The 26,144-nt window shown below is 34.3% G+C and overlaps 2 protein-coding genes across 2 annotated transcripts; one reads left to right on the top strand and one right to left on the bottom strand.

Moving 5' to 3' along the window:
* The first annotated feature begins 2,784 nt into the window (after positions 1-2,784).
* LOC143635337 (ranBP2-type zinc finger protein At1g67325-like) lies at positions 2,785-7,190 on the top strand. Its single transcript, XM_077103196.1, has 10 exons — positions 2,785-2,861; positions 3,140-3,185; positions 4,987-5,102; positions 5,183-5,435; positions 5,514-5,584; positions 5,735-5,780; positions 5,876-5,985; positions 6,092-6,131; positions 6,330-6,475; positions 6,901-7,190. The coding sequence occupies exons 1-10, from the start codon at positions 2,853-2,855 to the stop codon at positions 6,901-6,903; spliced, it is 840 nt and encodes a 279-aa protein (XP_076959311.1). The 5' UTR covers positions 2,785-2,852; the 3' UTR covers positions 6,904-7,190.
* Positions 7,191-17,704: 10,514 nt separating this feature from the next.
* LOC143635336 (uncharacterized) lies at positions 17,705-20,297 on the bottom strand. Its single transcript, XM_077103195.1, has 2 exons — positions 19,893-20,297; positions 17,705-19,070 (listed from the first exon to the last, which is right to left on the bottom strand). The coding sequence occupies exons 1-2, from the start codon at positions 19,992-19,994 to the stop codon at positions 17,973-17,975; spliced, it is 1,200 nt and encodes a 399-aa protein (XP_076959310.1). The 5' UTR covers positions 19,995-20,297; the 3' UTR covers positions 17,705-17,972.
* Between the last annotated feature and the right edge of the window lie 5,847 nt (positions 20,298-26,144).

The raw sequence follows: 26,144 nt of genomic DNA, 5'->3' as shown, positions 1-26,144 counted from the left end.
ACCTAGTGTAGAGGCTCTAGTTTATAATGTGTTATTTGACTTGGTTATTCCTAAGCCACGTTGGGCCGAGGTAGGCGTAGTCTCGAGGGGTAATTAAGTAAAAGAAATATTTTTGCGTCAGCGTGTTCACCAGCATTCGTTGCTGACGTATTTTATTACATTTTGCAGATGAACAAGATTAGCACTTGGAGTTTCGAAGTGCTATTGACATATCCGATGGATCGGATTACTTTTTGTAACTTCATATATAAACGTGATGGTTTTTGTAAATATTAAAACACATAAATCTTTTGTAACTTTAAAGCAGGTGTTTATAATCCCAACTTTTATATAAAGTTTCACTTTCGATCCTTGTAAATTATAAGTCTTCCACAAAATGAACGCAACTCTGATTTATTTATACCTGTGGTACCAACTATTGAGTCACACGCCTAGGCCTTATATAGGGGTGTGACAGAAACGAACCATAGGGACCAGAATTGCAAATTTGAAACTACTGGACTATAACTGCAGATTTGGATAAACCACATGGACAAAAGCCATAGTTCACTGAAATAAGTATTATAATTTATAATAAAAATAGAGTGAAAAAATCATGTCTACCCTTGACTTGACGATTAAATTCAACATAGTTACTGATTTGAATGTAATTGGCAAGAATTGTGAAACATGGATGATACATATGTAAAAAATAAACTTTTTGGACTAAATTTCTATTAATTGCCAAACCATAAGGACGAAAATGACACGTTATTCTAAAAAAACATAGAAATTAATTATGATAAACTTTGTTATATATGATAGTGATTGGTATATATCCTTACAATTTAACATATATATAGTTTACTAAATTAACCGAAAAACTAAATAAATAGATTTAAAGCATATATTATAATTTATAAATTTATATGACATTTTACAATAATAATAATAACAATAATAGATAAATTAATTAATTTTATAAAAATGGATCGCCTTTTAAACATATATTTATAAGTTAATGATTAAAAAAAGTGTTTGTAAAATGAAATCATATTCGAGTTTTGTTTTTTACAATATTTAACAATATAATATAACTTGTTAATGATAAACATTTGAAATTATATTTTTTTCAATCTTTAACAAACATGGTTTCTTGTTAATTTTTTAGATTTCACCAAGTATTTTGGAATATATAGTAACATACATAATATGTTAATATTTATTTTTATAAAAATGTATAAACATAATACAAATTGGGTGTAAAAGGAAAGTGAATAATTATTGATTTATAACATATATTATGGTCAATTAATATTTTAGTTTTCGAGGGAAAAGAGATATATATGAGGTTTAATGACAAATCAACGCGTGTCACAATTATTTTCTTTTAATAGAGGAGTAGAATATGATTGGATTTGGTCAACAAAGTCAAAGCCGAATTTAAACCAAACCTATTAGATCCAAACCCAATGCACAAATACCCGATTCCGGACTCGACACCCGGAGCCGGTTCCTAACTTCCTACCCGTACTCAACCTGCGGGTACGAATTGGTATTGGGTTTCTCCTACGACCTGTACCCAACCCGGACTCGCTGGAACCGGTTCCACCTTTACCAGCCAAAACCCAACCCGACCTTACTCAAAAACACAATCAAATACCCCACCATACCCGAGCCGGTTCCTACCAAACCTAGTTTTGACTTTTGTTTACCATACTTGGAACCGGTTCCTACAAAATACCCAGTTCATGCACCTCTATGTAGAGGTGCACAAAATACCCAATTTTGGAACCGGTTCCTACTCGTACCCGACCGCGGGTACGACATGGTATGAGATTTCTCTCCGGAGCCGTACCCGGAACTAGAAATACCCGGTTAAAACCTGGCCCGACTACCCGAAACTTGAAAAAATCCTGGGAAACCCGGCCAAATACCAGACTATACCCGGAAAATGATTCCTATCTGACCCGATTTTGACTTCTTTTTCCCATATCCGAAACTGGTTCCGGGTAAAAAAAAACTTATTTGTGCACCTCTATGTAGAGGTGCACAAATCGGGTTTTTTCTAATACCCCGGTTCGGGTATGGACCGGTTTCAGGGATGATCGGGTATTGAAAAATCGGGTATTGAGAGAAATCGGGTAGGGTTCGGGTAGGTGTTGAGGAGAAAAACTCAACCCTATGTACCCGGGTAGGGTATGATCGGGTTCGGGTATAATCGGGTATTGAAACTGGGTATGTGTCCGGGTACGACCGGATATTAATACCCGGTTTTGAATTTGTAACTTTTTTTATTCATTTTTAAATTTGTTTAAAATTTATATTTGCTTTGTAATTTATAAAAACAATTAAACTATATTACAAAAACCATAAATCCACTTAAATACAAATTATTTACTTAATAATATGCAATATAAAAAACTTTAACATAAAAGTTGTGAAGTAAACATAAAAATATACTATTAAAACTCCTGTATTATTTCAGCTATTTGAAAATTGGTATCGGGTATAACCGGGTATGGGTATGACCGGTTTCGGATATTTACGGGTATAAATCGGATACGGTTCCGGGTACGGGTATTGAGCTCAGAAAACATACATTATCCATACCCTATGGATAGGGTCGGTTCCGGTTGAGGAGTCTGCCTTATCCATACCTCTATCTCTATGGCTCTACCTCTATCGAAGAGTCTAGAAGGCATTTGGGCTAGTTTAGAATATTATTATTATGGGCCATTGCAACACTTGACGTGACCCAATAATAATAACAATAATCCATTGTAGCTCAACACACAGACAGAGCCTCTCATTCATTCTCATCGGATCGTCTGCTCCGTCACGACGAATTTCACCTCCGTCTCGTCGTCGTCATGTCTCAGGTGAAATCAAACTCCAATTCATCCGATTTCAATCCTATTACGAATTGATCTGCTTTTAATCGTTCATTTGTTCGATCGAATATGATAGATATGATCCGTTAGGGTTTGTGCCAATCGTTTTTATAATTAGTGTCTAATTCACCACTCGAATCGTTGTTTGATTGATGTGTAACACGTTAATCAATATGAATTGATAAAATATCAATTATTAGGGCTTAATTATGAATATTTTGAATTTGATGATCAATTGGATTATTTTGTTTGTGTTGTGGTTGCAGGTTGATAACAGGAACTCGTCCGCCGTCAAACGTGCTAGGACCGATGGTATGTTGATATTAAATGCTAGATACTTGCTCTTTTATTTTACATGTTTTTCATTTAGTTTTTGTAGCTCATTTCTTATTGATATATATTATATATATATATATATAGTTGCTAGTAATCCATTTATTTTGAAAACACAATGCAAAAACACCTGAGTGCATGTAGCCCTCTGAAAAAAAAGTCCATTGATGTGTTAAGGACATAAAGTTGAGAGCGGCTAAGGGTTGTAGGAAGCCTGTCTGTCAAAGCAGCATTTTCGTTGTTTGCTTTTGAAACACGCTGCATTCTGTTATAAGTTAGGGTAACAAGGTAGGGCCTTGGATTGTTCAACTCTTTTTTTGTAAGAAATTGACGTATTTTCCTCACATGATACATCATTTTTTTACAAAACGATAACAACACTCCAAGGCCTAACTTGTTACGCCAGATTCCTAACTTATAAGAGAAGAATGCAGCGTGTGTCAAAAGAACAAAAAAATTAAAATGTTGCTTTGACAGGCTTGCTACAACCCATACACACTCCCAAATTTATGTCTATAACACATCAATAGACTTCATCGAAGGGCTACCTGCACTCAATATACCTTTAGCTCATTCCTTTACAATTTTTAAAAGGGGGGGGGGGGGTTGCTTATATGCGCATTGTGTTTTGACACACTTTTTGATTGTTTGGATAGCGGAAAACTGCTTATAGTTATGATTCTTTTACATTTAATACCAATGTTCTTTCTCATCTGTCTCAAATGGGACACTTTACTAATTTTTGTGCCTCATGAAGTCGTGGTCATTATAAAATGTCTTTTTGTCATGTTTGGGTCATCAGAAACCAGGTAAAAATGCTGAGTTGACATGGTGATGTGTCGTTTTCTTGATCAATTTACATTTTTTGTTATTTAAAACGTTGATGCGATCTTTTTTTGTTATTTTAAAATCTTGTTTGAAAATGCTACATGAATGCTTAGAAAAATCAAAGCTGCTAAATAAATAAGAAAGAGACACATTACCATACCAGCTCAATGTTTTGGATTGCTTACCTAGCTTTCAAGTTACTGAATGACCCAAACAGGACTAAAAGATCTTTGACCCGCAGCACAAAAGATACAAATGAGAAAGTACATCGGTATTCTATGTGAAAAAAACCCTATGATCATCTGTTTGTATGAGGACGAAATAAGCAATTTGGGTAGGTGGCTGTGATTTCGTATTCAAACTGGTTATCTGATTCTGATCATTTTACCTCTCCAAATCCTGATGCACAGAATTGGTGAACACTAAAATAACTGAGTATCTTATTATTGTCTGTTGTTACATAAGATGCAAACACAAACGATATCTCACGCATTGCACTTGGCTCCAGCTGATTATTTGCTTCTGCTTATTTAAAAAGCATTTGCAGTTTTAATAAGCATTTCCGGCATCTCTTTACTCATCTTAATGTTAACATAAACTGGGATGTTGTTTTAAGGGGTTAGCAATGCATTTGATGATTAATTGGTTCTAACTTTGAACTCATTTTGCTCCACTTTCAGATCTTATATAATATATATGTAATTCAAGCTTTCAAAGAACCCTTAGCTGTTACTTTTAAGGCATCAACTATTTATACAGAGAAAATTCTTCTGTCAAACTTTTTGAAAGGCACCAATACTCTTACTTTGTTAAAGGTGACACTCTTCGGTGGTATTTGCACTTGCATGTGTAATGTAGAAGTGATCCGGCTTTATATTAAAATTTTCTTGGAGTTATATCAAAGTGTGAAACTTTAAGTTCTGGTATTTATTGGAGATTTATATGATTTCAGGTGGCCGTAGAGAAGATGACTGGACCTGTGCCAGCTGTGGAAATGTCAATTTTTCATTTAGGACAACTTGCAACATGAGTAACTGTACACAACCTAGGCCAGCCGATCATAATTCAGTAAGTTGCACAATAAGTTGCACAATCACATTGTCATCTTTGTTTTAATATAATCTTTTAACCAAATTGTGATATTGCAGAAATCTGCTCCAAGGCAAATGATGACCCCACAGGGTTACACCTCGTCTTCTGCTTATACTGGGGCCGCTGCACCCGCTTCAATGTATGTGGGTGTTCCACCTTATGGTGCATCTCTGCTTAATGCAACATCTATGCCGCCTTACGAGGCTCCATTGTCTGGTGGTTCTACCTATCCTTACATCTACAACAATCGCCTTGCTGCAGGCAACCCCTATCGACCTCTGCAAATTTCTGGCACGCCACCTTATTCTGGTACTTCATTGTTTCTACTTTCTATCAATGTGTTTTTATGACATATTGCGTTTATCAGTAATACATGTTTCTGTACAGGTGGTATCTATGGTTTGCCTCAGCTGATGGACCAACTTGGTTTGCGTTTGCCGATTGGCCAGACTGCTATGGTATGTCTTTATCTTGCTAGGGATGTAACTGTTATTTTTCATTGACCTCAAATATATAAACCGGATATGTACCCCGTTTCGTTAGTGGTCTAAGATCATAGCATGTGTTGATAAGTTTTGATTGATTGTCTGATTCTTGAAACTCAATAGGGACCAAAGCCTGGATTTTTCCCAGAAGAGACATCTCAAAAGAAAGGTATTTCACATCCAACTTTTTTATGCTTTGAAGCTTATAATATTGTGATTTGTGATGGTGTATAATGATCTGTTTGTCATTGTTTCAATTTTCAGATGGAGCTCGAGAAAACGACTGGGAATGCCCAAAATGTGGAAATGTCAATTTTTCTTTTAGAACCGTTTGTAACATGAGGAAATGCAGCACACCTAAGCCAATATTTCAGGTTTGATATGTTGTCTTTATATGCGTTCTATTTTTGGCACATTAAAGCATTTTGGACAATGTTTTATGTTTTGTATCACTAACTACTGAAGTTTATACTTTGATAGGGTGTTAGTATGCAGACTGCAAAGCCAAGCAAGAGTGCCAGTAAGTACTCAATGACAAAAGGGTCCAAGACCGGAAATGGTTCTAAACTCAGCTGATTAGGACTGGTACCGGTTTTATCCGGCCTGCCAGTCACTAATCAGCCCAACCTTCGGTTCAAGGATCTGGTTTTACTTTTACAGTCCAAACCGGTTTTAATTTTTTATTTCTGATTTATTTATGTACCTGTTTTTGTTGCAGAAACAGACACGCCCGAGGGAAGCTGGAAGTGTGAGAAATGTAACAACATAAATTACCCTTTTAGGACCAAATGTAACAGACAGAATTGCGGTGCAGAAAAACCAGAATCCCAGAATTCACCTACAAATGAAGAAAATAATGATCAGGTCTGTTTTGTCAAGTACTTAATCCAATTGTTCGTTGTTTGCTTTAAAATGTTCTATTGTTGCCTGCTTGGAGCCGTCTTGCATATAAATAAACAATTTTTTTTAATCATTTACAGCTTATCATCTATTACCAATTATGTTTCTCATCAGTTTATAATCTTAGTCTTAGTCTGATAAGCTTCAGATATGATTTTGTGATGTAAGTAAACAAAAATAGTAAATAATGAGTAAAACAGCGTTGGTTAACATTTGAGAGATTTTCCATTTCTCTCAGTAGTTTATCGTCAAGAGGTAAACCGACTCTAGAGTGATAATAATCAAATTAAGCATAAAATTAAAATTACAATCCTAATGCCTTTGTTTATAGATAAAAATACAACTTATGTCATCCTTTTTTAATAATGTGTATTTATCTAATGTTCCAGTGAGTTGGTCAGCTGTTGCTCAGTTTGGGTCTGAAAGTCAGTCATGTCGTCTTGTTTCTGTTGCTGCTGGTTATCAAGTTACTCTGGTTTGTGATTCCTGTTGTCAAATTGTGGTCTCTTACATTCAGATTTACGTGTCGGTTGGGTAAGTGTTCTGCAATATGTCGTTTTATTAAATAGGTACTTTGTCATGGTTCTTGTTTATGAACAATTAGGAATGTGTCTTGAAGTCAATTGTGTATCTTAATTTGGAGATCAGTGAGTGGTATAATGTTACTTGTTTTTCTGGATTTTGCTTTTGTTTCTCGTTGGTTTGGTCGTTAAAAGTCAGTCGTGTTTATCAGCACAGTTCACAATTGAAGTATCCATTTTCTAGGTGTAAAGTATCAATAAATGCTGATTGCTGACCAGTGTTTATAGGTTTCTGAACTTACGGTCATGGTTAAGTTGTCATAAGAAGCCCCAAACCAGTTAAACTAGGTCTATGTTTTTAGAGGTGCATGAGGCAAGCGTATTATTCTAAGCGCTGACCTAACCAAAATGGGTCTGAACCAATTTACTCTTGTTTCGACTTGTAGCTATATCACTTTTCAAAATTCTCTACATAAAATAATCTGAAATTTGAATTAAAACCATATTGAGAAGAACACTTTTTAAAACCTTTTTAGACTGCTTCAAAATGATTTGGTGAGTAATGTCTCTAAAAATGAGCAAGAACACTCGTATTTATAGGTTTATTTGGTTGTTGCTTGGCAATTAAAAGCCGTTTCGAGGGCGAGTCCAATGGAAACAGCCAGGGGCTTTGATTTTGGTCGTTTAAGCTTACAGGAAATTTGGGGTTGTCGCGAGTAAACGTTTCAAGCATTTGTAAGCGTGTTTTGTGGCTTTTTACTTGTTTGGCCCGTTAGAAGCGACATAATTACAGGCTTTTTTTAATGTGTAGAGCAGTAGAGGTATTTTATTTATTTTACAACCATTTAACAATCAAAGTAAAGTAAATGTCCTTTCATTTTTGAGAACCTATGGTGCTACCAGTGCAAAAGTAATTAGTCATACTTGAAGACAAAAATTAAAATTTGTACAAACCACGAAGGGCTATTTGTGTAAGAGCGTACACATTCATTCCCCATTTTTAAATTTAAGGAAAAAAAATACCAAAAACATAAAATAAATTTAAGTGGAAAATACCAAAAACATAAAAAAAAAAAACACATCTACATTTTATCAGCCATCCTCATTCTCCTACCTTATCCATTTAAAAAGCGTTCACATCCCCTATTACATGCTCAAATTATAACATAAGTGTTCACTTTTGCGGAATCTCATCAACAGTGGGGTGGTGGTTAATTGACAAAGACAAAATCTTTGAACACCAGGGTTTAGAGTACAAAAAAGATTAAAAGAAAGTTGTTGCTCTAATAAAACAAAATTCCTTGCTCCAAATTATACGGAATCTAAACTGAAACCCCATATTTGAGTGTTCATTATTCACCCATATCTTATGTTTTAATATGTTTGCGAGTGGAAGTGTATATTATGAATATATACGATGAGTCGAATATAGAAGAATTTTAGAATGTAAACATGTTTTGGATATATGTGTATTTTTGTTTAATTAAATGGATGGGGATGGGGGGTTTCATTGCATTTTTCATCCATCAACTCCTCCCTTGTCTAGAGGTTTTAAATTCTTAATCGACCATTAATTTTAAGGCTGAATGTTGTTTAATTTTAAGTTTGAACTCGATTAATTTTAAACGACAGTAACATTAAAATAAAAATAAAATTTCTTTTTTTTTTTAATTTATTATCAATATCGGGTAGGAGCATGTTCAAACAAATTAAAATTATTTAAATAAAATACACTTTATTTTAATCGTCTTCAATTATTCATGATCGTTTTTAATCGTCTTCATTTCTTCATTATCAACTTAATTCTTCAATCATCTTCATATTATGTTCTCATCATCGTCTTCTTCACCTAATAGGCCGGAAGACAGTCCTTCCTCCACCTATTCTTCGTGAATGGGTCATTCAATTGCAATTCGTCTTCGAGGTTTGTTTGGTCTTGTATACGATACACTGCGTCCAAGTGATCCTTCAGACAAATGCATATCTCTAACGACTCCAAAGTGAGTTTTGTTTCTTCATAACGATAATACCCTACCACTAAGATATAAAACAGATTCGAAGCTACCATAGAAGCTTGGACGGTTAGTAAAGCACGTGTTATAGTTGATATCAATTTAATATATAACTAAATTTATATCAGTTTAATATATAACTAGTATGTAGGACCGCACTACGCGACAAGACTATTTAGCTGAAAAAAAGATATCTACACTGTTCGGTTCGTTGCGACGGCTCGATTCTAAATTAAAAAGAGCGTAATATAGATCCATGTAAAACATGACACATGTCTTACAGATTATAAATTATCTAATTATGTATTGGTTTTTATCAATCCCAATTATCATCTTTTGGTTGATGTCATCCCAATTAACGAATTGGTTGATGACGATCCCACTTTTTATCATTTTCCTTTTTTTTTTTGCTATTGTAAGCAATACGAGTATTGTTGGACATTTACTAACAATAATATAAGTACCGTAACGAAGGTCACCTATACCAACCAAATTCATATCGCTTTTTATTACAAGTCGTATTTGTTTTTTCACTATGTTAATTTTCTTTTCATCATAAGCTATACGAGTGTTGCTACTACTGGCTTACGCATTGACGGAATAATCTTTCAATTCAATATGAGTATCGTAACAAACTTAACCTACACCAACCAAATACACGTAAATGTAATAGTTGTTGAATAAAAGTCTTTTTAACATTCTTGAAGTTGGGCTTGTTTAGTAAAACGTGCTCGGTAACCAAATAAGATAAAAAAAAATAAATAAGAGTAAAAACAAGATGACGTACGGCTGGGAGTTATAAACTTATAATACGAGGTTTTAAAACAAAGGACGATTGTTCCGTTCGGTTTGGTTTGAGTTTGTACGGTTTTGAAGGTTCTTCACTATCTATGATTTATTATTGTTATATTGATTCTAATTAATATGGTTATATATATATTAATGTTAGTATAATAACTTGGTTGGTTTTTGTTCATAAGTTGATGATTATTCATATTCACTATAACGATAATTAGTTTTTAATCATTAAATCGTGTCATACACTTATACGGCATGTATAGCCCAATACGAGCTGTATAGGCCTGTACAGTCATCATGAGGGTGTTTGATATTGTGTTTGAACTATTGGCATTGCTTTTCAACTTGTGGATATTTGGAATATGAATTACTACTTACATATATACCTTCATGTTACTGCATGTACAGATATATTTTCAACGAAGAAATCATGGCACCTGTAAGTCTTTTAACTTACACATATTAATTCTTCATCAACTGTTGAAACTAGTACTGGTTGTTTTGTATTACATTACAGGCCGCCGGGAGCCTTAAAGAAGAAATCGCTGAAGTTTGGTGATCAGGATCGATAAACACAATAACGGAATTTAGATCATATGCTCGATCCTTGTAACTTTCATTAGCTCGAAAAATTACAATACTCAAATCTCGTAACTCTCAACAGATATAACCCACAAGCTCGGGTATATATACTAGTTTAAACATGAAAACCTAATTAGACTAGAATACAAACTCCTTATCGTACTCAAACACTAATTAGTAAAAACATATTTAAACAATAATTAATAAATAAATTCCTTGTTGTCCAAGTCATTTGCTCGACTTGTTCACCAAGTAATTTATTCCATGTAAACCAAGTCACATGCTCAACTTGATAAACAAGACACCAACTCATCATAGGCTCGATGAGTCGGCCCAATGGAAATTACGCCCAACACCAAGCTCCCATAACGAACTAGCTAACGAATCACCCTCTGATTCGCTAAGCTCCCATAACGAACTAGCTAACGAATCACTCTCTGATTCGCTAAGCTCCCATAACGAACTAGCTAAAGAATCACCCATAACGAATCACCAATAGTTCTTATCCAGACTTTGACTCAAGGGTCAAAGTCAAAATCGTCAAGAACAGCAAATAGTCAACAGATCTTAGATCTGCAATTAAACCTTCGTTTCTTAACCAAATATCACGATTTTTGTATCAACGGAATCGTCTGACCAGCGCCTACAAACCCCAACCATCAAATCGGCCTAACATCGATGTTTAAGGGGTGCGATTTAGGCATATAGGTTACGGGTTCTTTTAGGTTAACAATTAACCTATCAAATGCTAATCAATTCCAGTAATATTTGTTGTTTTGGGTTCGTTTATAACAAACTAACACAGATCTATGATTTCCCAAATCAAACCGAACCTATACGAACGATTTCTAACTATAAACGTACCTTAAACGAGTCGAACTACGAACACGGTTAAGCGTTGATGTTGTTTTGGTTCGTCACGACGATCTAGCACCAACAAGCTCGGGTTCTCGTCTTCGGATCTTGGCTCGGGTTATAGGATAAGGTTTGTGTGTGTTTTCCAAGGTGTAGGCTATGGTGTAGAGATAATAATGGAAAGGATTATGGTTTAAGGGGTATTTATACTCTCTTAAGCCCATGGACCTAAGGCCCATCTATCCTTCTTGGTCCATAATTAATTTCATCTAATTAGCCCACTTGACCCATCTTTATTATTTTACTTTTTCTCTACCAAATCATGTAAACGTTCCCCATCATAAATAAATAATATATAATATTATTCTTAGAATTTTTGGGATGTTACAAGTCTTCCCTCCTTAAAGAGGTTTCGTCCCCAAAACCTAACTTATTCCTTGCATAGGGAACACTTCTATATTTACGCACTTTATTGAATCACCTAAGATTTCTGGCTTACTCTTCTTACTCCCGACTTGTAGTCATCGAGTGATGATCATGTGTTTTAGCTATTAAGGTAGCTTGTCCATGAGACCCTCGATGTACCAAGTCTCGTCTCGTCTTCTCAAGAAATCTTGTGTTATATAATAACGCTAACTCCTAAGATGACGCTCTATACAACACATCTACTTATCATAATCAACATGCATTCAAAACAGTTCATATCATAATTAATAAACACGAGTCTAAACTTCAATATAAAATAACACACATAGAGTCATTAATAAGTCAAACATAAAGTAAACTTATGGCTAGTAGCTAGCCTTCTTGAATGATATTTTCCAAGCATGCAGAGAAAACTGTTAAACCTCAAGCATTCTTCTCCGCCTCACGCCCTTCCTTCGGTTTTCTGCAGTCCCTTGCTAGGTGTCCACGTTCTTCACAGTTGTGACACATATGGTGATCCTTGCACTCCCAAGAGAGGTGTCCTGCTTTTCCACACCTGTAGCACACACCTAGTCCCATTCTGCACTCTCCCGAGTGTTTCTTCCCACATTTTCCACAGATCGGGAACTCATCTCTCATTGTTCCTTCCGCCGTTATTGTTCCCCTACAATCTCTAGCTAAGTGACCCGACTTACCACACCTGTGACATTTCTGATCCTCGGTGCAATCACGAGTTACGTGCCCCTTCTTCCCGCATCGGTAGCACTGGTTTGAACCAGCCTTGCATTCTCCTAGGTGCATCTTCCCGCACACTTTGCATGTTTCCTTTCCTGCAACCTTTGGTATCTTTTTTCCCGCATACTCCACGACACCTGCAGATCTTTTGGTCCCTTTCGCTCCTCCCTTATTATCATCACCCTTCTTACCGTCTTCCCCTGCCTTCTCGGTGGCCCTTCCATGGCTTTCAGCAGACTTTTCAGGACGAAATTTCTTCTCTGCAGCAGCTACAGCGTAAGAAATGGCAAATTGAACAACAGGATCCAGCTGATACCCTTCATCGCTGCTTGGTCCATGCAGAGTTTCACTTTTCTCCTTTCTCGTGGTAGTAACTAGTTCTTCAGAAGGCTCCCGGACAGCACGTGGCCCACAAGGACGTCCAGTGTGACCTCCCTTACCAACAAACCTTCTTGCTCCAGCCATCGTATTCTAAAGGAAAACACAAACGTTATCACTCTAGGAATTATTTAGCACATGATTCGTAAGGTAAGTAGTTAATGACGTTGATCAAGTGTAATTAACTATTTGAATTACTCCTCAGGTTCTACATACTTCCCTTTTTGATTTCACTTGGCTAGTTTCTACTTTAAACAGATAATCCATCAAAATCGATTAATCCTATCCCTAACATACCCAAATCCTTCCTTTAACAATTAAGCTAACATCTTACACATTATTTAACCATATACTTTACCGTTGCTGAGCTTGCTTGAGTGACACATGGCTATCTTGAACTGGTATCTTCTTTCTTTTCTTACTAAAATCCCATTCTCTGTTCGAGTCTAAGCATGTAGGATGCTTAAATCTCTCGAACTTTGCTCTGATACCAACTTGTAAGGCCCCGAACCCGGTAGCCCTACTTTAACGTTGGATTTACTCATAAACACAGTTCTTATAAATCGGAGTTAATTAAAACTTTCGCGGAATATAAAACGTCAATCATTCGTTACAAAACATTCGATCTTTTCTTTAAAACGATATCATAAAACATTATTTTTAAAACTTATTTTCTTCTATCATCAGATGCCAGCCGTTCAATCCATGCCACGTGCCGTCTTCATGCCTTCCCGATAAACATATATACCTGCGTGCATACTAAAAGTCAGCTACGCTGAGTGAGTTCTAGTTAATCACATATCATACTTTACATACACATATACGTGCCCGAAGGTACACATTACATACTTAACATGACCATCATTGTTTTCATATATATATATAATCATAACTATCCTTACGTTATAAAGAGCATTTCGCCCTACATACCTCGGATATTATTAGGGTCCGGTGCCTTCCATCCTCGGATATTATTAGGGTCGGGTGCCCTTCATCCTCGGATATTATTAGGGTCCGGTGCCCTCCATCCTCGGATATTATTAGGGTCCGGTGCCCTCAATGTCCTACTATTCTATATGCAAAAACGGTAAGTTTCATACGTACGTACATCATTAAATATTCATCTTACAACATACATATAACATCAATCCATTTCTGGACAGTACATGCAATTCCGAAGATCGTTCATGTACCGTCAAGAAATCATTCATACATTACACATAATACATATATGGCATACACTTATCACTTAGGATAAGTGTATTAACTAATCACATCGAGTATGCACACAGCCCTGAAAAACATAACAAGGAATGGGGCTAGAAACTCACCTGAACTCGGTTACTTCTACAGCTACTGGTTACTCCTTCTCGGGCTGTGCGCGTCTAATTGTTTAATAATGGAATATCAAATACTACTCTAGCCATTCTCGTTGTTACTTAATTAGTCTTACGCGTCTAAGCCGGTTTTACTTCATTAAACCATTACCCGGTTAGTTATCCTTTACTCGTTAACCTTTAAAGGCATCTTTCATAAATTGCCAAACTCCAAGGGCTGTTATGTAATTATATAATTATTTTCAAAGTCCAGGGATCATTATGTCTTTATATTAAACTCCTAGTTCGCTACTTTGCCCTTAACGAATTGGGTAAAGAATCACCCTCTGATTCGCTAAGCTCCCATAACGAACTAGCTAAAGAATCACCCATAACGAATCACCAATAGTTCTTATCCAGACTTTGACTCAAGGGTCAAAGTCAAAATCGTCAAGAACAGCAAATAGTCAACAGATCTTAGATCTGCAATTAAACCTTCGTTTCTTAACCAAATATCACGATTTTTGTATCAACGGAATCGTCTGACCAGCGCCTACAAACCCCAACCATCAAATCGGCCTAACATCGATGTTTAAGGGGGTGCGATTTAGGCATATAGGTTACGGGTTCTTTTAGGTTAACAATTAGCCTATCAAATGCTAATCATTTCCAGTAATATTTGTTGTTTTGGGTTCGTTTATAACAAACTAACACAGATCTATGATTTCCCAAATCAAACCGAACCTATACGAATGATTTCTAACTATAAACGTACCTTAAACGAGTCGAACTACGAACACGGTTAAGCCTTGATGTTGTTTTGGTTCGTCACGACGATCTAGCACCAACAAGCTCGGGTTCTCGTCTTCGGATCTTGGCTCGGGTTTTAGGATAAGGTTTGTGCGTGTTTTCCAAGGTGTAGGCTATGGTGTAGAGATAATAATGGAAAGGATTAGTGTTTAAGGGGTATTTATACTCTCTTAAGCCCATGGACCTAAGGCCCATCTATCCTTCTTGGTCCATAATTAATTTCATCTAATTAGCCCACTTGACCCATCTTTATTATTTTACTATTTCTCTACCAAATCAAGTAAACGTTCCCCATCATAAATAAATAATATATAGAGTTAAGTGTCATTTTAGTACCTGTGGTTTGTTCAATTACGCAACTTTAGTACCGATTTTGGACTTTTTGCAAATGGCTACTTCAGGTCTCTAAAACTTGCTATTTTAATACTTTTTTCTAACCCCATTTATTTTCATCCGTTAAGTTAGGGGTAAACTAGTAATTTCCTTTATTTTATTTACAAAAAAATATAAGGTTGAACAATATGAATTAAAAATAAACTCCTTTGATAGTAAAGGGACCTTTGTGCAATTTTCAAAAAAAAAATCCAACCCAGTTTCTTTCCCGTCTTTCCGATCGTATCTCGACGCCGGCGAGCTTGGTTGTTTTTCCGGCCAACTCCAAACAGTTCGCAAGACCAGTCCACAGCATTAATTCTTTTCTATTTCGCAATCATAACGCATCACGACTATCTCCTAATCTTTGGCTCGAGTTAATTCGGTTTTAATCAGTATTATTAACTTGAAACCTGCATTAAAACCAAATCAAATTAGACATGTTATTGTTGATTTAGCCAAATAAATACACCCAAAATCACTCATTCGATGATTGCGAACTCACTCATATGCTCAATTCCCCCAAACATCAACTCTGTGATCATCTTGAAACTCGCCATCGACGATACTTGAACTAGTCAACTGACATCAATCCGTCCACTTATCGGGTAATTTATTCCTAGTCCTTATGTAGAGAACAAAAGCCCTCTGTCAAATCACATTGACAGATGACGATTTCGGTCAATTTGAGGATTTCATTTCTAGGGTTTATGAGGATTTGGGTTCATTTACACATGTATTATAAACATTTTCAGAACTAGTTTGAAAGTAACTGTGCCACTTGCTAGAGTGGTTTCTTCATTTCTTGTTGCAACTTTGGTTAGTCTTCAGACCCGGGTTCGAGTCTAGGCACCCATTTTTTTGAGTTTATGATAAATATATTTGAAATTACTAGTTTACCCCCGACTTAACGAACAAAAATAAACGAGGTTAGAAAAAGGTATTAAAATGGCACGTTTTAGAAACCTAAAGTAGCCATTTGCAATAAATTCAAAATTGGTATTAAAGTTGCGTAATTGAATAAACCATAGGTACTAAAATGACACTTAACTCTAATTTATATTATTATTTTTAGAATTTTCGGGATGTTACAGTTTGTTGCAATCTTGTTGGCCACCTTGAAAAGGATGATTTAAATGGCATATTCTCATGTTAGTTGACTCTTAATAGTCTTATAGTGATTTTCTGTTTGGTAGTGATAGTTAGTATTTTAATTATTAGTAGTAAATATCAACAAAAAGTGGGAAAAACTGTGATAACCCATTCATATCGACACCAAATGAGCTTTCACACGTTGATTACAAATAGTGTTCAACTAGTTCCCGTTCCGATCAGCTCGAGATTGGCTTGTTAAAAAGCTCGATCGAGCCAACCTTAGACGAGCCCGAGCCTGATTTCGAGCCTAAAACTAAGCTCATTTAATAAACAAGCCTGAGCACGAGCTTCACTTATCGAGCTCGAGTCTGCTCACGAGTCTACACGAGCTCGTTAATATAATATTTATACTATTTTTTATATATAATATTTATACTATTTTTTATATATATTTAATATTTATACTAAATAATATATATTACTTTATATATAATATAAAGTTATAACTGAAAAAAATATAAAAATAATTATAAATACTTTGTATTTAAAAAGTATTTAAGAAACAATAAACGAGCCTAGCTTGAGCTCGAAATGTAAGTTAAACAAGCCGAGTCCAAGCTAGTCGAGCTCAGGCTTGGCCGTTTGCACCCCCAGTTTTACCTAAGCAACGCCTTTTGATACTACAATAATAATAAAATAATTATCTAATAACAAAAAAATATATAAATTCCAGAAGGACAAACTATGCCAGTTTCCAAGATTCCAAATTCTTTGAAGAATAAACTTATCATCTCCAAGACATGCCAACCTCAAATCACACGAAGACTATCAGATTCTTTATTCTCCACATAATCAATCCTCTTATCTACTATGTAAAGAAACATTATTTATATATCCTAATAACAAAATTGTTTGAAGTAATTCATCTTCATGTATTAGAATCGTTTAAAATTCATAAACTTAACTCATTTTTAAAACAAATAAACAAAACTAAAAACATATATGTGACTTAAATTTCGCTTATAATAAAAAAGGCTTTATAAACAGGTCAGGTTTGTACACGACAAGACATTTTGACTTAAGCGGATATAAAGATACACATCTATTTATGGTAAAAACTTTTTTTGATCATCCTTCATCTAGTGTTTCAACTGTTCAACATCATGATTTTGTATTTTTCTATTTCAAGACATGTTTCACTAAATGCTCATGTTATGAACATACTTTTCTTGATTAATCTTTGGTACTTGTACACGAGGCGTGATCAAAATGACAAACACAACGAAACACGAATTTGAATAAATAAAAGAATATATCAATCTCGGTTCAAAATTTTCTAATTTATAATAAGGGAGACATGGATCAACGGCCAGTACTAAACAGTCTGACCATCGAGCCACGACCTCCCAAACAAACAAACGAATAGAACTAAGGAATATTTACATCAATCACCTATAAATCCACGAAACTCATTCCGCTCTATAACGACCTCCATTAGCATTTAAACAAATAAACACTAAACATGTACTCGTATAACCTTCGGGCTCGGGTCAGGCTCAGGTCAACCACTTTCTCTCATGCAATTCCCAGGCAAGAGAAATCTATAATCGTCCGCGTTTTCAATAAGATGTTGCGGAAGATGAACAGCCGAATACGAATGTGGGATGGGTCCCATTTTCCCGATAATATCCTTAAACGTATACTCCTCGGGTATCATATCGAAAAGATTGGACCCTTTGCAAATCACATTTTGAACCCTACTAGGGTTCAAAAACCTCTTGAACCTCACTCTATCACTATGACTATAAGCTTTCATTTTGAATATAAACTCATTAACGTGTCGAAAACAAAAGCTACAATGCCACCCGGCATCCGCCAGTATCACATCCGAATGACGAAAATGCGCGTATCTCGTTTTACCCGATTGATATCTATGAACCGAAGCCCGCCAACTATTATTATCCGAAAGAAACTCAAACGAATACAAATAATTTTTTAACCGAAGATGTAACGCAGGCGGGATATCGTCACACCATCTTAAAAGATTAATCGTGTGTCGGCTCGGGATCTCATCGACATCCGACATTATCAACAAATCATCGTCTTCAATCCCAGCTTTTTTAATTAGATAATCCAACGCTAACCGTTGATACGCCTCTTCAACAAACGGGTTCTCCCCCTTTTTAAACCTCCCGGGAATCATCCCGTAAGTCAACCTTGAGTCAACGAATTTAAACCGGTCACGGTTGCTAGAAAACACTAACGGTTTTGGGACCCCGGTGAATGTCGAGTTTGATTCCAGTAGTACAAATTCGGTCACGTACGGGTACAACTCGTGCCATCTTATTGTTAAAAGATCGACCTCGTTACTAAACAAAACGGCATCAAAAACGCGTCTAGGGAACTCTCGGGTTTTCCATCCGTGAAGCTTACATAAGTTTTGCATCGAGACGTTTTCGTGATAATAATGTGGGATTTCGTGGAATGGTTTCGGAGGTGATTCCCATATCGGGCGTAAAAAGTATGAGATTTTTTGACCGTGAACGTATAGTGCGAAAATAATCGAGGGTGTCAACACGAATATGAAGATCAGGGCTTTTAAATCTAACCCGCGAAGAATGCATTTTACTCGCGATAGAGTCGAAGGTTGACCCGAATCCTGCAAATTAAAATGTACAGTTTGGTTAGTAAACATATACACTTTCATACATCTGCAGCCTCTATAACTCGACCTGAACATGACCCGTTTAACCCGAAAATTAAATTATTTAACTGTTTTACATATTAATACTTTAAAATTCAAAATTTACATATAATTTTTATTTTTTAAGCAATTATGTTTAAACCATACCAATTTAATTTTTAAAATTTATACTTTTAAATTATAAATTACCCAGATGGTTTACTTTGTTGTATATAAAACATATTTAAAAAACTAAAAGAATAAATAAACATGTCAGCCACAAACCCGTCTGGTTGGCACGAACACAACTGTTTAGCTAAATGAAGTTGTTTAGCTAAATGTGTTCACGGGTTCAACTCAAACCCGTTTAGTTAACGTTTTTGCGGGTTTAACTCGCGTTTAAACTAAACCCAAACTCGCAAATTTTGTGTCAGGTTCGGATCAAAATCAATATTTTTTTATCACAAGTAAACAGATTTACAAACAAAAATATATAAACTTATAATTTGTTCTAATTTTTTTTATTTCTTTTTTCATATTATAACTTTTTTTATATATATTTATTAAGAAACATAGATATTACATCAACATAGCAGGTAGGCGGGCAACAAGCTGCGCCGCCACCCCTTTCTAATTAATAATAATAATAATAATAATTCACAGGCTTTTTTGTCACAAAGTTGTCACAAATACAAAAAAAAAAATTAATAATAATAATAATAATAATAATTCACAGGCTCTTTGTCACAAATACAAAAAAAAAAGATTTAAATGAACTAAGTAGATTATTAAATTTACCTCATCACAAATATTACTGCAGATATCATCTGACTTTTTAGTGCAATATCTTGATCCACCTTCTGCCATTAAATAAGCTTTCTCCACAATATTGACCGCCATAAAAAGTCAAAAACTCCCAAATTCAATATCAATTGATTAAATTGATCACCCCAAAATTGATTATTAATAATAATGGTTATAATAATAATCAAAGGGTTATCCCAAATTTAATCTTCTCAAGATTTAAAACCCACCAATAACCAAAAAAATATGATCTTTAAGAGTGAAATTAATAAAATTGAAGAAATTTATATTAATAATAATAGTAATATAAAAAGTTGAAGAAAAATGGAAGATGAATTGAGTTAATTTCTGGGTAAGTTGGATTGTATCTCTATGTATCCTGTAAATTACTCTATGAATATGAATATATAGAAGACATATAGATATACATTTGAATGAAATGAATGGTGGTATATATATATAGTTATATACATGGGAGATGATAAAGAATAGTTTTTGGAATTGACCAAGTTGCCCTTGTTATTTGTGTTTTTTTAATTTCCTTTTAAAATATTTTGAAGATCTATATTTTAATTAACTTTTTTAACTTATTTAGCTGGTTTTTGGAACGGTGTCTTTCTGAAAGCACAATTTTAAATTTTTGAAATACGGGTATGGCTGGTTTACATCACACGTTTCTTAGACTCTATCAATAGCTTTATTATTGACAGGGTTTTATTATGTATTGCTGGTGGTTTCTATATATATGTATATAGACTTGTATTTGTTGTATAGGATTTGTATACGATTGCTTATCATGTAAATTACATATTAGTTATTTATGTTTATGTTATCAATTTCAATATTTTTTTTGGTTTTTATATGGAAACAATATCATAACGTATGATTTAAGTCGCCTATCTTGTAAATTTAAAGTGATTCAAGTGAATGTAACAAATGTGTTAGTACTAAGATTTGGTTTTTAGTTAATTAGACTATTCAAATTTGATACTTTAGCCATCAAAGATCAAATAGTTTAGATGCTTGAATTAGCTTAATTTTGATCATCCAATTGAACTAAGAGGTTTGGACCGGTTTAAATTGGACCAGCCAATGAAAATAAAGTCGAAACATCCAAACCCGACACAAAGATGACTCATAAGGCAGAAGAAAATACGACGCCACAAATTGAATGAATTTTTGAAGATAAAGATGAAGGAAATAAAGAAAAGATTCATCCGTATCTCTAACTTAATTTGTGTTTATCTAAATTCCTTGTTTAACTTTTTATAGTTTAGTATAATCAGGGTTACGACTTGTTTAAATCTTTAGTTTAATGATGTTTTCATAAACAAAATTTCCAAGATTTAAGCTTGCCGACTGATCATTCAATTCAAATCATTTATATCAAATAAAGTGTTCCCGAACCATTTGATTGTCCATTTCCCGTATATGAACACTCGTATTTAGACATGCACAAACTCGGGTACTTACCGGTTTTCAAGAACAAAACCCCTAAACAATATAACCGGTTTCGGGTACAACCAAACTGGTTAACCGGTAAATAACCGAAAAAAATCGATTTAAAAAAAATATTAAAAAATTAAAAAAAAAAAAAACTAAAATCGGTTTCGGTTAACCGGTTATTAACCGATATCTAGACCAAAATGTATAACCAGTTACTAAACGCCGGTTTTTTCGAGTAAAAACCAGTTAGAGAGAGACCAATTACTAGCCGGTTAACCAGTTTGGATGCGCACCTCTACTCGTATTAGTGTGAAAACTAAGTGGTGGTGCTTTTTAATAATTATATATATATATATACTATATTTTATAAAATGAACTCGAGTAAAAACCAGTTAGAGAGAGACCAATTACTAGCCGGTTAACCAGTTTGGATGCGCACCTCTACTCGTATTAGTGTGAAAACTAAGTGGTGGTGCTTTTTAATAATTATATATATATATATACTATATTTTATAAAATGAACACAACATGTTGAGGGGTAGTTTGGTCAAACTATGGGATAGAAATGGTCTCAAGATAGGGGTATTTTGGTCATTACGTAGAAGACTTAGCCTTGTAAACGCGGTTTGTTGGATAGACCGATCACCCAAGATGGCAAACTTTGGACCTACCCAACACACCCTTACGACACGTTTAACTTTTTGAAAACAAACATTAAGGTAATTACAAATTATCCATCTTCCTAGTAGTTTCATTTTAATTTAATTTCTAAAAAAGTTCAATGGTATTTTTCATATTAAAATATAAATTTAAATTATGCATAGGGAACGAATATTTTAAAACTCACTTGAGTTATATGCATTATATTTTGGTTATATAATAATAATAATAATAATAATAATAATAATAATAATAATAATTTTACACGACTCGACTTTTAACATAGGTGTAATAAACATTACATCACATAAATATTTACTTTTCACATTGTAATGTAAACATTTGTTATATCTGTTTTAAAAGTTGATTTACGTTATAAAAATAATAAAAAATACTTTTTAAAGATGTAACTTCTAAGAAATGAAATTTTTTTAATATTGTAAAATGTAGTTCTTTAGAATTATCATAACTTAAAGAAGTTCTCAAATGATGTCAATTGAAGATTTTGTGTGATGATTAGGTAGCTTTGTGTTCGAGGTATAGTGCGATGGGTATTCGGGTCGTTTTGTAGAAGATGGTTTTGTTCGAATTTGCCCTCCTGATATGTTTTGTTTAGTGTGGTTTTCTTTCGTATGTTTCAAGAGTGTATTTATGTGGGGTTAGTCGGTTTTACCTTTTGGCTTTTTGTGCGGTTGAATACTCGGGTTCATGGTTTGGGGTAGCAGTTTCTTTCTCCAAAAAATTTTTTGGGAAAGTTAAATTAAAATGAAACATTTTTAGTGTTGATTTTATTTATAAATATTTTTTTTAAGGAAAAAAAGAAGGAACAAAACTTTTTGAGTTTCTAAAAACCGAATATTCGGGGACCATCGTAGAACAAGTGTTAATCAACGTAACTTGATATTCTGATACACTCGAACCTCAATTAATGCCCACATTATATCAAACTTTATCATGGAGAAAAGAAAGTAGCACTAGTATAAAGAGTCCAAAACGACTATATTACCTACTTTTATCATAAAAGAAAAATAAAAAGTCGTTACGTTTAAAAACTTGTTAGAAACGTAACCCCATGACAAAAGAAGAAAAGAAAAGCTCGTCAACCATTCAAAACTTGCTAAAAATCCATTACATACCGGGGACTTATTTGATTATGTCACGATATTAATCCATCTAAAGTCATCTGAGTTTCTTACATAATTTAAGATACTTATATAATCGAGATTGTGCGTTTGATTTTTAGAATTAGGTTCTTCAATACTCGATAATCAATCAAATCATCATGAATGATAATTTATATCGCAATATTTTATTTGAATATCCTGAAGCTCTACTACATATATACATTATCATCGAAAATGTACGGTTTTTCAAGGCGGCCACAAGAAGAGGCAATGCGGGCGACCGGCTGGGATATGTTTTTTCAAGAGGCACAACATTTTTAAAAATCCCCGATATTATATATATTTTTAGAATACTTGAACACATATAAGCATACTGTTGTGATAAACTCATTCTAATATCATGATTTTGTTAGTTGTAATGTTTATTGCTATAACTTTAATCGTCGTTTAAAAAATCAGTTTACATTATATAGTTCGTTAAGACCTAAAAACATATTTTTTTATCCATCTCGGCCAAGGCACGTGAATTATTGGGGCCGCCACTATCGATAATCAACCAAACCTTTGTAACTGATAATTTATATTGTGATATTTTTATTTGAATAACCTTATTTATACATTATCTACATTATCATCTGAATGTACGGTTTATATGACTCTTTCAACTACTTATCTATATGTTCACTTGAAAGATATAATAGTATCAAGATTCTATTTTCCATTTTGTAATTTGTGGTTGTGTTTTGGTCGTTATTGGTGTTGTGATGATATTGACTTGCACCAATTATATTATGTGTGTATTAATGGAATTGATGACTAGTTGGGTGGTCTCTCATACAAGTAGGAGATATTATTGCACATGGAGGTAGTGATATGTTTGAATTTAAACCCAATCTAGTATTATTAGGCCTAGGAAACAAAAAAGTCAGGCGGTTTGAGTTACGGGTCAAAACATGTTCGGAGCAAAATAAGTTGAACCACAATCGGCCACTTAACAAATTATCACTTTGATTTGCTTAAAAAATAAAGTCGAGTTGAAATGAGGGGGGGGGGGGGGGGGGGCTCCCCCACTCAAAATCAAAGCTGTAGTATGAATTTAGTTAGAAAAGTTTTAGGCCCCTTAACAAATTTTTGAAAGGACCACTTGGACATTAGTACTAGAGGTGCACAAACCGGTTTAAAACTTAAAACCGGTTCAGTTTGGTCAATAAAAGTCAAAACCGGTTTAAGATCGGCTTCGGTTCAGGTTGAAACCGGTTTATTGACCAGATAATAATCAGTTTCGGTTCGAGTTTTGATCGGTTTCGGTTTTGACCGGTTTTGATTCGGTTAGTGGGTTTGAAACCGGTTTTGGTGGAGAAAATTACAAACCGACGGTTTCAATCGGTTACAAACCGGTTTCATATAATCGGTTTCAAACCGGTTTGGTTTCGGTTCGGTTTTCGGGTCGATTCGGTTAACCGTTTTATTGGCCCACCTCTAATTAGTACAACCTCTTGTTTAATCACTTCAATTGGTACATATAATTAATTAATGTCTTGTTTATCTATATGTTAAACCCCTTCTATTGCTTAAAATCAATGCATATAATATTAAGTTAAAAATAACTTAGTTATAATTTATGAATTATTGATGTCTTTTTCATTAATAAACATGGTCTCTTTACATATTTATGTGTCTATCTTCTTAACTGAACCAATCCAAACCTTACTTGCGTGAAATGTCAAATTTATGAGGTTGGAACCTTTAAATCACCAAACTTATGTATGATTATATCCAATGTTGTAAAATTCGCTAGGCGGCCGACCCCCTTGTAGGGAGTACTCGGAGTACTCGGGGAGTACTCGGACATGATAAATATAACATAAAATAATTATTGGATATTATATATATGTTAAGATAAGCATAATTAATGTCAAAATAAGCATAATTCATATGAAAAAAAAAACATAATTCAAAAGTTCATGTTTTGTTGTTATTTTTAATTTTTTTTACTAAAATAAAAATAAAAAAATTAGAAAAAATTAAAAACATAAAAAAAATGGCCAAGTTGACCTTGGAGGCCGAGTAATCCCGAGTACTCCGACTTTTGACCGAGTTGGACCTTGGCGAGTAATTGGGGCCGAGTTGGGAAAATGCGGCAAGGTTGATGTCCGAGGACCTTGGAATCGCCGATTCCAAGGCCTTGGAATCCGACTTTTACAACACTGGTTATATCTATTATCTAGGTTTGGTTGTCTATTTTTATCAATTAAAGTCGTTTCATAATTCGCGGAATTTGCAATGAGTATAATGAACTCTTTTAGCCTGGCCCGTTTTGAACCAACATCTCCTAACCCGTTAAAAATCCTGGTCCTAATAATACCATTTCCAATCGGGCTTACAATTAACCCAAAACAAACATAACATACAAAAAATAATCCAAAGTGTTGACTTTAGATATATCATGATGAAAGGGTGTTCATTGGACCGAATAATGGTTTGTTCATATCAGATTTTTTAGAATTTAAATTTTAGGACCATGTTCGAAATCTGAATTAAACCCGATAACATTTTTCCTAATTTTTGGTTCCTAGCATTTTACCAATCTAGAATCACAATATACATACAAAACCTGGATTAGTCTTGAATATAAATTTAAAGTTCAAACTTGTCTAAATTAAGCCTACTAACAAAAACGTTACATGCTTATTTGGGTAAACGGATATTCGAATAATTCAAAATTTCACATTCCATATCCAAATCGAATTTCCGAATAAAAATTTGGATCGGGTTTTTTCGGATTTCGTTTGGATTTTTTTAATTTCGGTTTTCTTACACACCCGTAATGCTAATGTAGGTGGTCTTTATATTCCTTGTTATCATTCATACCCAAACCAAATTTTTAACAGCCCACTGAAACATGTGTAGTTCAAGCCCAATACCAATCCCATCATTTCTACTTGTTATCACCCCAATCTTATGCTGACCTGGCCAAGCCTCACCAAATATCTAACATGCTGAAATTAAAGCCCAA

The sequence above is a fragment of the Bidens hawaiensis genome, unplaced genomic scaffold (assembly GCF_021521415.1).
Source record: "Bidens hawaiensis isolate Kalapana, Puna unplaced genomic scaffold, B.hawaiensis_p1.1 tig00007433_1, whole genome shotgun sequence".
Classification (NCBI taxonomy): domain Eukaryota; kingdom Viridiplantae; phylum Streptophyta; class Magnoliopsida; order Asterales; family Asteraceae; genus Bidens; species Bidens hawaiensis.
This window is presented reverse-complemented; position numbering and strand designations above follow the sequence as displayed.

Bases quoted from the DNA above. Each gene is read 5' to 3' on its own strand.
- LOC143635337 (XM_077103196.1), top strand. The intron at 5,781-5,875 runs GTATTTCACATC...TTCAATTTTCAG, and splicing joins AGAGACATCTCAAAAGAAAG to ATGGAGCTCGAGAAAACGAC. The intron at 5,986-6,091 runs GTTTGATATGTT...ATACTTTGATAG, and splicing joins CACCTAAGCCAATATTTCAG to GGTGTTAGTATGCAGACTGC.
- LOC143635336 (XM_077103195.1), bottom strand. From the start codon at position 19,994: ATGGCGGTCAATATTGTGGAGAAAGCTTATTTAATGGCAGAAGGTGGA. The intron at 19,071-19,892 runs GTAAATTTAATA...TTTAATTTGCAG, and splicing joins GCAGTAATATTTGTGATGAG to GATTCGGGTCAACCTTCGAC.